The 13,579-nt window shown below is 42.9% G+C and overlaps 1 protein-coding gene across 2 annotated transcripts in view; it reads right to left on the reverse strand.

Moving 5' to 3' along the window:
• The window catches only part of GLYR1 (glyoxylate reductase 1 homolog), a 31,922-nt gene that overhangs the window by 5,773 nt on the left and 12,570 nt on the right, over window positions 1-13,579 (reverse strand). Inside the window, exons 6-11 of one of the 2 annotated variants that reach the window (XM_080942427.1) lie at window positions 11,939-12,025; window positions 10,655-10,711; window positions 9,977-10,027; window positions 9,813-9,886; window positions 6,862-6,961; window positions 834-944 (exon numbers count right to left, since the gene is read on the reverse strand). In XM_080942427.1, coding sequence (XP_080798553.1) covers window positions 834-944; window positions 6,862-6,961; window positions 9,813-9,886; window positions 9,977-10,027; window positions 10,655-10,711; window positions 11,939-12,025 — 480 coding nt within the window. The remainder of the gene's footprint in view (window positions 1-833; window positions 945-6,861; window positions 6,962-9,812; window positions 9,887-9,976; window positions 10,028-10,654; window positions 10,712-11,938; window positions 12,026-13,579) is intronic. The other variant, XM_080942428.1, reaches the window with a different exon arrangement.

The raw sequence follows: 13,579 nt of genomic DNA on the forward strand, positions 1-13,579 counted from the left end.
TTCCTGATTAGAAGTTAACTATTAAAAATGAAAAGGAACGAGCAACTAAATATGTATGGGAGAGAAAAGTAATTTCAGGCAGAGGGATCTCTGTGAGTTCCTGGCTAGTCTGGTTTACTTACATAGAAGTTCCAGGCCAATGAGGGCTACATAAGAGATCTTATATGAAAAAAGAAGACAAAGCTAGGCTGTGGTGGCAAATGCCCTTAAGCATGGCACTCAAGAGTCAGGTGGATCCCTGAGTTTGAGGCCAGCCTGGTCTATAGACTAAGTTCTAGGGCAGCCAGGACTACACACAGAAACCCTGTAGTCAAAAGCCAAAAACCAACCAACCAACCAACCAACCAACCAACCCCAAAACAAAAAAAATCATCCCAGAATGTTCCCTTTTATCTTTGTGTCCTCTTCCACGGTTCAAAAGACAGAACTTCACTACTTATTTTGGGGGCTTCTTTGGACTAGATCACTCACAGTTTAATAGGCTCACTACTATACTTAAATTTGTATGTAACACATGCAAATTCAGCAACAGCTAAAACAGCAGCTGGCTCTTGGACAAAAGAAAGGCACACTCAGCTACAAACAGTCCAGCTCAGTAGAATACCTGGAGCCAGTTCAGAAAAATGTTTAAGCAGACTTCAAGAACCCTAGTTCTTTCTTTAAATTAAAGAAAGTCTGTATTCAACTTTGGCATGTTTCCCAAAAGGAGATGGCCCACAGATGGGATATCCCCCCACATGCAGACACTCACTCAGTGTGCAGGGGAGAAGGGGAGGAGGCCAGCCAGCTCTCTTGGCTACGACCTGAGATGCAGAGGGAAGGGGGATCCTTACGTCCTTGGCTGCCTTTGGATCCGACACACAGGCAAAAGTGATGTCACAAGTTGAAACGACTTCAGCGGGGGTTCTTCCTAGGCGGGCCCCCTCCTGGATGAACAAATCACACTGCAAAAGTCACAGATCCTAACGTGAGCTGCATGCAATGCACAACAAACATGCCGGACAGGCCAGAGATGTGTAGGGCCCTGGCTGGCCTCCCAAGGCAGGAGGCTGAGGCTGAAGGCCTGGGATACTAGAGCTGGAGGACCAACCCCTTGGACATTAAAGGACAGAGACTTTTATAGACTGTCCTGTTTCTACAGATGTACAGGGTATTTCACACAAGGTCAGTATCTGATGAAGGATAAGAACAGTGGCTATGTCCAGCTCCTCTGTGCTAGTAAAACTGGCAAAACCAGTCCAGTGACCTGAGCCACTAGCAGTAGGGAGAAGAGTGGGGCTGTATGGTCCCTTTCTTTTGACCACCATTCTCTCTTGGGAGGGCTGGTTCTAAATCCTATAGCCAGGTTAAGACTTATACAGGGTCTCAAAGTCCTAACTTGTTTTTTTCCTAAAATTAAAACCATCCAGAATAGCCTATAAAACAGATCATTTGTACTTTAGTGTATTCCTTCCCTCTCAGAAGATATTGAAAGGGAGAATCAGAATAACTTGAAAATCAGAATAATTTGAGTACACTGATTTTTAAAAAAACTTTTTGGTAATGGTAGTGGATCACGTTAATCCCAGAACCTGGGGGGGCAGAGACATGTAAATTACAACTTGATCAGTTTCCAGGACAGCCAGGGCTACACAGAGAAACCCTGTATTTAACAACAAAAAATGATATTTATCTTTTTCACTTTTTATGAGTATTTTCCCTGCATATGTGTATATATGTACCACATATGTGCCTGGTGCCCTTGATGCTCAGAATGTGTTGGATTCCCTGGAACAGGAGGTAAAGATGTTTGTAAGCCACCATGTAGGTTCTGGAACTGAAACTGGATCCTCTGCAAGACCAAAATGCCCTTAACCGCTGAGCCATCTCCCCAGAACCCCTAAAAATGTTTGTTTTTTTCAAATTTCATTAACTTTATTGTGTGCATGAGTGTACACATGTGAAACACACAAATAACGCTGGAGAACCTTCTATGTAGGTTCTGAGATCGGCGGACACTCAATATTTCCCAATTTTTGTTTTGGGAGAGTTATTATCCAGTAACTATGGATCTAGAACTGTAAAGATGGCTCACTGGTTAAGAGCACTTGTTTTTCCAAAAGACTTGGGTTTTATTCTCAGCACCACATGGCACCTCACAAGCTCTGGACCTCTAGTACCAGAGGATCCAACACCTTCTGACCTCCATGGGCATCAACCATATGTACAGTATACAGATACACATTTGAGCAAGACATTCAGGCACATAAAATATGAAATAAAAATAAGACCTTAAGGCCAACTGTAGTAGTGCATACCTTTAATCCTACCTAACACTTAGGAGGCAAAAAATGAATCTCTGTGAGTTCAAAGACAGCTTAGTCTACAGTGTGAGCTCTAGGCAAAGCCAGTGCTATCTAGTGAAACCCTGTTTCAAAAACAAAACATTTTTAAAAAGTTACTTATTCATCTTATTTTATGGATATGAGTCAGCTGTCATCGTGCACACCAGAAGAGGGAATTACAGATGTTGTGAGCCACCACATGGGTGCTGGGAATCGAACTCAGGACTTCTGGAGGAGCACCTAGTGTTCTTAACCAATGAACCATCTCTCCAGCCCCCATATTTACCTTTTTTCTTTAGCGAATTTTAATTGCTTATAGATGATCTTGACAAATTCCCTGAAGATAATTCTCTAATCAATCTCTGCTATTCCTCCCTAGCTTATAAATAGCCATCTTTGTTGGAGTAGTCTAGTCAGCTTCTGGGGCTTAGAGTTCTATGGCAGCCATCTTTTTTTTTTTTTTTTTTTTTGAGTTTAGTAATTACTTTAATTACAAAGATTTAACAATGATTATCAGTTATATTATTCTGGGTAGACAGGTATATAATAGTAGTATCTTATATATAAATACATGGAAACTTGAAGGAATGTGCAAACTGCATAGTAGCTTACAATTCACATTTACAGTATAGGAGTTTGTAAACACATAGGCTTGAAGTTTGTTTCTATTACCATTCAGCTGTAAGACCTGGGACGAGTCACTCTAATTTCTTATATTTCAATTATCTGTCACATGACTGCTCTACTAATGAAGAGTCAATTGGCTGCATGCAAACCTATCTTGACAAATACCATGCACTTATAAGTAGGAAGTGTTGAGAGGTGACTTACTGATTACTGGCCTTCTTGGAGTAACACTACTGTTTCATTAAAAGTCATTATTGTTTTTATAAACAGGTTCTTTTAAAGGTGCCCTAAAAAGCCAGAGTTTTGACTTTTAGGATAGGATATTATACAAAGATAGGTAACAGTTTAAACAGTTCAATTAATAACTCAAAAACAAAATAACTTAATTCTCAGCACAGTAACTCAACATCAAAAGGTAATGATGTCAAGATTCTGTAAATGTACAAACCAAGGATGGAGCAAACAACTCCACAATGGCTTAAGTGATTTAAAATACAAGTGCTAACTATGATAACATGGCAACCAACTTCATGTAAATAAAGCTTTAAAAAAAAGATGATTACTAAGAATACAATGTCTTGTAAGTTCTTAAAAAAAACCCAAATATGAATTTGAAACTTTATTTCTGAAGAATAGCTTTAAAATATTTATCACAAAGGATATTATTTAAAATTTATGGCATAGCCAGACACTTAGGTCTTTCGGCCAAAACTTTTAAAGTCTTATTGCTTTAATAAAAGCAAAATGACTATTGCTAAGGCCTGGAAATCTGAGGGACAACCTAGACAGTATGTCAATGGCAGACAGATGACTTGCAGGCAGATGATAGGGCGTGATGATTAGTATCTGGCAGCTGTCTCCATTTGTCTAGCTGTAGGGCAAATTAACATGATTTCTGGAACCTGGAGGCTGAGAAACAATCTGCACTTGTGTCCTGTTGACTCAAGCACTGTTATGCACAGTCTTATGTTCACGTATGGCAGCCATCTTAGAATGAAGTTTTAGGTTTTGTTTCTCACTGTGTCTGATTTTTTGTTTTTTTTTAATTAAAGATTTAAAAAATTATTTGTGTTTATTCATGTTTATAGGTATACATATGTGTGGACTCTGGTGTACATGATGTGGAGGCCAGAGATAAACATTTACTGTCTTCCTAAACTGGCCTCCATTTTAATTAAAAAGTGATTGTAAATGCCCAGCTTTTAAGTGGATATCAGGGGATTTGAACTTAGAACCTCAGTGCATAGCAAGTTAGTAAGATTGGCCACATTCCAAACCCTGAGTCTATTTTAGGGAGAAACAGCTCTCCTTACTACATCTGCTACAGAGGACAGTGCGCATGACAACAGAAGAACCATTGCTTCCCCCTTTAAAGATTTATGTATTTCATAGATATGTTTGTCTAAATATAGGCATGTATACCACATCTGTACCTGGAACCCTCGAAGGCCAGAAGAATGTCAGATCCCTTGAACTAGATAACAGCTATGAGCCTCCATCAGAGCGCTGAGGAACCGAACTCTGGTTGTCTGTAAGCACTATTAACCCAGAGTGGCTCTGACTCATGGTGATCCTTCTGCCTAACGCATGAGCCATCAAAATTCCATTTTACTCTCTTTCCCGAGAGTTCAATCCATGCTTTTTAATACTTCAGAAGCATCAGCAGAGCATTCTATTTTGTTTGTCATTTTGATAGCATGTCACTGTATCTATCATATAGTCAGAATGGCCTCAAGAGACCTCTTATCTCAGTCCCCTGAGCAGCTGGAACTACAGGCATATGCCACTGTACCTGGCTGGAGGACTATTCAAAGACTTTTTCTTGCTTTTGCAATTATTTACTGAGTGAGTGATGTGTGTATGTGAATATGTGGGTCAGAGGTTAGAGAACAAACTGCAGAGGGGAAGTTGTCCCTCCTTCCACAATATGGGTCCTGGTAATCAAACTCAGGAGTCAGGTGGCTAGATTTGGTGGCAAATACCATCTCCCTGGTCTAGAAGATCCTTTTTATTTATTTTTAAAGTGTGTAGTGTGTGTGACAGACAGACAGCACCTCATTAGCCCTGGTTGGCCTATAATAACTTGCTGTGTAGACCAGTATGGCCTCCACTGAACTCAGACATCTCCTTGCCTCTGCCTCCCTAGTGCTGGAACTGAAAGCAAGTATTATTGTGCTCAGCCAAAAAAGCATTTTTATCAACAGCCTTAAAAGAAACTCTAAGGGGATTACCAGAGAACTAAATAGCCTTTTCACAGAAGTCTCTAGCTAGGCTTGGTGCCAGGTACTTTAGAGCTGAGTACTACTGGTTTTTGGCCTCTATGAAGTAGGGATCTCGTTTGCTACTTACACAGGGCAGACAAGCAGAGTGACTTGTCAAGGAAGGTAAACAGCACATCTGTGATTTGAATTTGGGCCTACCTGCCTGCCGTCTTGTCCATGTTTTCTCATAAAAAAAAAAGGGTAGTCAAAGGCATGTCTACCAAAGGGAAATGTTCACACATGCCCAGAAACCCTGCCTTCCTTCATCTGCTCCATCCAGACTGCAGTCCTGAGGAGAACGTTGGAACCATCCAGACTGCAGGGCATCTACAGCGCTCAATACTGTACCTAACAAGAGAGCACGGCCTTTGAACCCACTGCTGAAGGCTCCCGACAAAACTCCAATTATTTTTGTTTATGAAAAGCACCCGATTCAGCAAAAACCAAATTTTGGAGTAGAGTTTACTGAGGAAAAGAATCGGGCCTTGGTCTAGCACTGAGCTATTCTCCAGACCCTAAAATATTTTGTTCTGTGTTGTTTTGGGACAGGGTCTTACTAAGGAACCCTAACTAGCCTGGAACTTGGTCCTGTATGTAGGCAGAGATTTTCTTCCCTTTTTTTGGCCTCTGCTGGGATCAAAGGCATGTACCACTGCACCCAGCACCTACGATATTTCTGTTAATGTTTTGGCGTCATTTACTCCAATGTCTCGTTAGTGATCAGCTCTAACTGCAGTCCCTCAGCTGTCACTCACAGGCTCAAGCACACGGCATGTCTCAAGAGGGAGTACTTTTCTAGTCTCTCTCTGGTCCTTTACTAAAGCAAGAACAATATTCTCATTTCCTGTAGCAGTTTACAACTGCATGAAGCCTTGCTGCTCACCCTGCTCAGCATGGGCCACATTACAGATTTAGCACGGTAGATACAAGGATGAAGCTGAGTCTGCCTACGACTTCCATGTAATGGGACACCTTCATTTTATAGTAATGGGTATTTCTGTTGCTACTTTTGTTTCTATTTTTTTAAAAAAAGACTTTATATTTTTTATGTCTGTGTATATTTATGTATGGACACATGAGCATAGGTACCTAGAAGCCAAAAGAGGAAACTGGATCTGCTGGAGTTGTAGGTGGTTATGAGCCACCTGACGTATATGCTGGAAACTGAACTCTAACCTCTGGAAAGCAGTATACACTCTTTAATTGCCGAATCATTTAATTGCGGTTTTTGTTGTTTTTAAATAAAACAAGGTCTTTCTACATAGTCCTGGCTGTCGTTTAGCTTGTTCTGTATACCAAGCTGGCCTCAAACTCATAGAGATCCACCTGCCTCTGTCTGCCAAGTACTGGGATTAAAGATGTGCACGTGCTTGTATTTCTGAGAAAAGGTCTCACTGTGGCCCAGACTTCCTACATAACCTAGGCTGGCCTCGAATGCACAGCACTCCTCCTGCGTCAGCCTCCTAAGTGTTGGAATTATAGACACGTGTCATCATGTCTGGCTACACAACCTCCTACATATCTTTCTGACTGGGCAAAGCTCAGTTCTTGTTTTACTGGGTGCAGATTGTCGGGTAGAAATACAGATATCTACTACCCTCAGTTATTCCACTTTCCAAGGCCTGACAAACCTCACCCTTGATACTTACTTTCTCTGCAGTCCGGTTCCAGACAGTTACTGTGTGACCCATTTTTAGCAAGTTGGAGACGATGCCACTTCCCATTAAGCCAAGGCCCAAAAATCCTATCCTGAAAGAGACAGAGGTTGATTGGTCCAGGCAAAGGCAAGTTATCCTGCAGCACAAGCAACATTTTTATTTTTATATTTAATGGTGTTGGCATCAAACCCAGTGGTATTTCATGTTAGGCCGATGGTTAACCACTGAGATATACTCCTTGGCCCAACACTGTACCAATTCCTTTCCTGAACAGTCAGTAAGGGTCCCTGAGTGCATATGGCCAAATCTACATCTTCAACCACCTGAGACCAAAGCATGACTTTCATGGCTCATGGCTAGCCTTCCAATTGTGGGCCCCACTTGTTGCTCTGACAAAGCATCCGAGCTTCTAATTCCACTCCAGTGACAAAGCACTGAGCTACAGCTCTTGAATGGTTTCTTGATTAGCAACCTTGTGCACTAGGCTTTCAGACCACAACTCATGCTAAAATGCACGAGACACAGAGACAAAGAGTGGGAGAAGGTGGTTGGGAGAGGGAGCACCTTCATGGAGGCAACGGGAGGGGGGATGAGATCGGGGGGGGGGGGGAGGGGATAACATCTGAAATGTAAATACAGAGAATATCCAAGGGGGTCAGGGGAGAGTTGAGAGCCAGGCAACCTCCACAATGCAGGTGCTAGGACTCCTATGTTCCACCCTTCCCCGACATCTGTTCTCCCAGGTCTCACACTCTGCCTACCTATCTACATCCTCCAAAGCATCATTCCCAATGCCTTCCTCTCTCTAGGACTAACGCACACACAGCAAATTTTGCCTACTTTTAACTTTCTGCAACTGGAGAACTCGTGGAGCTGCTTACTATTCCTGTTATCTTTATGTATTCGTACAGAGATACACATCTTCTCTAAAAGTCTTTTCTAGTTCTTGTACGTAGGTCAGAAGATAACGTTGAATGTCACTCCTCGTACATTACCACCTTTCTTTGGATATAAGGTTCTCATTGGCCTGAAGCTTGCTAAGCAGGTGAAGCTGGTTAGCCAGTGAGTCCCAGTGATCTTCCTGTCTATATGGTATATATTAGAGATATGTACCACCATGCATGACTTTTTCATGTGAGTACTGGGAATTGAATTTAGGTCCTCAATTATGGGTCACCAACTGGGCCAATCTCCCTGGACCTTGTTTTAAAAACTGAGATACAGTCTCACTTTGCAGCTGCGTCTGACTAGCTATATAGCTCAGTAACTTCAACTTGGAACAGCAATGTTCCTATGTCATGCTTAAGTGTGAGGATCTAGAGTGAGGCATTACACCCAATTGGTTCTTTGTATCTTTATCTCTTCTTACATAGCAAAATAATTAAATAATACCTTTTTCCTATCAGAAAGTCCACTAGTTTTTTGTTTTCTATTTGGGTTTTCTCTCAGCTTTTTGCAGAATTCCCATGAAGACTCTGTGCAGCCTCTCCTTCCCTTTGTTGTTTTGGAATTCCACCTGCAGGCACCCTTGGAAAATTACTCCGGTACTTGGAGGTTTACACTTACAGGAATATCCATACTCAACACTCTCTGTCCTAGCACAAACAGCATCTGAATCAAAGTCACCACTTTCCTCAACAGAATAGGGCTCTCTGACCACTAGGGTTTGTGCTTAGACTTCTGCCATTTGTAGCTTTCCTGTGTAGTACAATCTCCCCTAGGAATGCCTATCAAGACAGGGAAATTTCCTTTCCTTTTGTGTTTTGGAAAACCCAATAGATCTATGAATGAAGTGTCTAGACTTCCACCACGACAAGTGACAGTCCAATAGTCTCTGTGTCAATGTGAATTAATGTGGATCAGCTGCTTTGTGGCTGACTTCAAACTCATGTTAAGAAAGAGTCAGTTGCCTTGAGAGGCAGTCAAGATCTTGGGTAAGAATATGAAGACTCAAATTTTTAGCCCTGTGCTGGTCTTTGTTTTTAAAACAAATACAGTCTTTAAGGGATACCTAACTTTCATGCCTGGCCCCCACCTTTTTGTTTTGAGACATTGTTATGCTAAATAGCCCAGAGAACTTCTCATCCTTCTCTGTCCCAGTGCCCCAAGTCCTAGGGTCACAGATGTGCACTACCATTTCTGGGCTCTACCCCCCTTGGATTAGCTCCTATCTTCTGCATACTGTAGAGGGAGTTCAAGAAGAACCTGTCTAACTAGGGATTTCAACAGTTTAAACTGTCAAAGACAGACTGAGTTTAGTCTGTGAGAAAGCTGTATGGAAGGTACAAACTAGCGTTCACACTTGCTATGTGGTGCACAAGACAGTCTCTTAGTAAAGACACCCTTTTCACCATATGACTGCAGACTCAACAGGCTCACAATGAAACAGCAAAGGCAAGTTAGTGTCTGGAAGATTTGGGCCCATAGTCTAGGCAAAATGGGAAGTAGCTGGCAGGTACATGGGAAAGATTGGGAGGTGACAACAGAGAGAGACAGGTAAGGCAAGACCTTGTCTCTCTCCATGGCTAATCTTAGAGTTCCCATCATGAGTCTCCTGAGTCACGTTTCCAAGAATTGTTCTAGACTAGCAGTAACGGGCAAGGACAATTCTGCTACTTGCAAGGATGTAAATTCTAAGGCTACACCTTCTATCAACTGAAAAGGACTATCTCAGGTTTGTGGTAGTGCTTAATAAGACATCTTTCAAAGGGCTCAGAGAGCTTCTGAAGGAGTTGCTCAGACTTACTGACAATTATGGAGCCAAGCCCATAGCTCAAAGGAGGACCCTGCGGGGAGATGGCAACTTCCACCTCTTAGATGTCAAACTGTTCTTAAATTAGTATCGGTGGCTTGGACACCGTCCTTCAGGGCTTTCTTGGTGCTACCTCCCCAGCTCTAATAGAATCCAGAGCCTCTAGGAGGCCTCTCATCCAAGGTCTTACTTTTTGTCTGTGGGTGTAATACTGCCATTCACGGCTGTGCTGTCTGCTGCCTGGATGGAGGTGGAACCAGTTTCCTAAGGATAGGGAACACAAATAACCGTTCAGCCATCTGCCCACAGAGACCACAGGAGAAATAAAAACTTGAAGGCAGGGAGCCCACATACCTCTTCACATATTTTCAACTTCTTTGTGATTGCCTGGTAACAGACAGCTGGCTAATAAAGAGGGAGGGAAAAAAACACCATTTATTAAGTATAACAGTTCTACATTCTAATTCCCCAAAGTGCTTAGGCCTAAAGTGAGGTGGTGACAGAGAGTATTTCTTTGTTGTCTAATTGTATCACACTCAGAGTAAACACTTATTACCAATGCGCCGTAGTTCTTCCAAGATCTCTGATTCTGAGCACCAGAGGTGTCAACTTATGTGTCTCGTTTTGGAGTTGGTCAGAAGAGCTGGGCTGGAAATGAAATCTGCCCACTTCCAAAGCCACCCACTGCTGTAGGATCTTTGTAAAGTCTGGCCCAACCCCTGGCCCCACAGACATTAGCAAAGCTTCCTGCTGCAACACAGGGCTGGGAGGCCACCCTGACCACAGAGACACAGGATGTGGCACCAGGAACATGGACAACCTCATGGAGATGGACAGCCTGTGTGTCTAGTTCTGCCTGCCTTGGACTCTGAAGGCAAGTGATGATACCTTAGCAGCACAAGTGGCTGACTAGTGAAGTTTTCTTTGTTCATTCTTAATTTCATTGGTACCTGACTTCCTCACGGGCCCACACTGTCACTTAGCTTGTCGCTGTGGCATTCATAAACAAGTTTGCCCCAAGTGAGCACTCACCTTCTCTGTTTGGCTCAGCAGAAAATGATGGAAATGAGGATCTGCATCCTTGACTGGCTGAAATTGGAAGACAAACAAATCAAATGACCTGCCCTCTATCAGTCACTTCCTCTTGCCTACAAGAGGGACTCCCTCTTGCTGCATGGCTTCTCCAACCAAGACTCTTTAAATGCTGTGCCTCTTCTTCCATCTTTTTTTCTTTTTTTCCGTTACTTCCTGAACTAGGGACAGCATCCCCCCACCCCCCATGCTTTCACTTCCTAGCTCTGGTTGGCCTTGAACACAGAGTTACCTACCCACCCACCTTTGCTTCTTTTTTACTTTTTATTTTGAGACAGTATCTAAGTTACTCAGCTGGCCTTCAACTTACTTGACTCAGGCAGGCCATGAACCCGTGATCTTCCTAACTAGATCTCCTTTGCTAGGCCTACATGCCTGTAACAGCAGCTTAGTTCTGGTCTTTCATAAACTGACATTCTAGCTAAGGAAAAAATGGGCTCAAATACAGAAAGACAGATGTTTCTGCAGGTTGAAATCCATCATTCTAGTAACTCTGTGGGGTAATATTATGAAGTTTATTTTATTTTAGTACTAAGCATTCATCAGGCATATAGTTGGCCTGGCTATATAAACCACAGCAATTCCAGGGCTCTTCTACCCTCAGAATGCTGTTTTCCTTGGGTCTGAGGTAAAAGTCTTGTACGTCTTGGCTTCCTGGTTCAATTCTGATGATAGTCACTATGACCATAGATCTCCACGGCTGTTCATAATTATGCCTAGCACCAGGTGCAGGCACAGTGAAGCCAGTGTGATGCCTTCTCCCATCCCCAAGCTACTAAACATCAAGATCTGCACTGATGGCTACATGTCTGTAATCCCAGCACCTGGGTATCTGAAGCAAAAGGATCTTCAGTCTGAGGCCAGCTCAAAGACAAAATAACCTCTCCCTTAACCTTCCCCAGAAAAAAATATTGCTTCTTCCCTGGGGTAGGGAGAGCAACAAAAAAGTGTATTTATGGAAGACAGGGTATTTACAATGGGAATGATAGTGGGTCTATAACCCCACATATGATGCCAAACAGGAACCTCAGACCTAAACACCAAGTACCCTGAGGACAGAAGCTTTCATTTTTTTACCCCCCAGACTTCTGTAGCGCTTTCCAACAAAACAAAACCAAAAAACCAGAAAAAGAAGAAAAGAGAAAGAGGATCACACAGCATAGCCAGAAAATCTTGCTTGTTCTGACACTGTGGCCAGTCCAACTAGCAGGAAAAGATCTTTACCTCGCTTGCGGTTGGCTGCCATTTAAATGCAGCCATTGGTCCAGCCATCATCCCCTTTACAGTGCTAGACTCAGGGATGGTGAGGTCCTAAAGGAGAAAGGCAGACAGAGCATCAGCATATTTTGCTTCCCCTTTGGCCCCCACACTCAGCCCTAAACTAAGTTCCCGGCAATGCCATGGTCTAAGTGTAAATTCAAGCCAATCCCCTGGGCAACACTCTAAGTGGGAGAAAAAGGGCAACTGCTTCCTGCAGTTTTATAATCATAAAACCTGCTAATGAACTCATGTCACAAGGAGGAAGGTTAGTAAGAAAGCTGCCAGCAACTCACAGGCAAATTCTTTATGGGACTAATAATCACTAACAGTGGGTTGAAGGAAATCTACCTTGTCTTAAAGATACAAACAAAAACAACTACATGGCACTGCTGAGGAGACCTGCTCAGACTTAAGTTATGATGCATGTCAGAGGACCCCTGGGGTCTTCTCAAATGAGCAACTCTTTACTGTATGGCTTGTGCCCTATTCCCTTGCACAAAGCTGCCCCCCCCCCACACAACTGAGATAATATTTCATAGTTCACCCACATTGGTGGGATACCATGGTGAATGCTCACGTGCCCATAGACATTACATCATTCCTCTGATGAAGTTCCACCTCCCTGGTTCCAGGCTGCCTCCTCTACCTCTTTGCCACTATAAAGCCACTTCCCCCTTGTCCCTTGTAACAAGCTGGCCAACACACCATCATCACTGTTAGCAAGCAAAGCAGATGCAAAACTGAATCTCCAGCCCCCTCTTTGGGCCTATGGAGTCTAATCTCTGCAAACCAGCCCAAGTCAGACCTTATCATATCTTCCCAAAGCCAACCCCCACTTCTCACAGTGAAGCTAAAGTCTGTTATGGAGCCTTCAGAGAGGGCTTTATGTCAGACACTTTGCTCTACTTGCATCTCTGCCTGAGTCCTAATTCTGTTCCCTTCCCATTATCTGTGCTCCATTCCCCTAGTTTAAACACCCCAAACATGAACCTGCCTCAGGACCTCTGTATTACAGGGGATGGTCTTCCGGCATGTCTACTTGGCACACAGGCTCACTTTAGGGCACTATGGAAAGGTCTCATCAAAGAAGCTTTATTTGATTTCTCTGTACCTTTCCCCATTTGAAGGTGATGATGATTATAGTGACAGCAAAAGTTTCAAGAGTCACCTCAGTACTAATTTACATATATGGTCTCATATCACACCTATTACTCACAATGAAGAACAAACATATTGTCTTCCTTTTACAGGGAAGCAAACTGAGGTGTAGAGAGCTCAAATAGCATTGGCCAATTGTGAGACAGATTAAAAATTCAAAGTCCTGGTGTTGGCTTGTGCCTTTAATCTGCACACTCAGGAGGCAGAGGCAGGAAGACCTCTGTTTGAGGCCAGCTTAGTCTACAGAGCAAATTCTAGGACAGCCAGGGCTACATAGAGAAACCCTGTCTTAAAAAACAAAACAGAACAAAACGAAACAAAACAACAACAACAAACTCAAACTCCCAGGAATGGCGGCACACACTTTTTATCCTAGTCTCTAGAAAGATAGACATAGGCATATCTTTGAGTTTGAGGCTCGCCTGGTCTACATAGTTCTAAGCCAGC

The sequence above is a fragment of the Micromys minutus genome (genome assembly GCF_963924665.1).
Source record: "Micromys minutus genome assembly, chromosome: 31".
Classification (NCBI taxonomy): domain Eukaryota; kingdom Metazoa; phylum Chordata; class Mammalia; order Rodentia; family Muridae; genus Micromys; species Micromys minutus.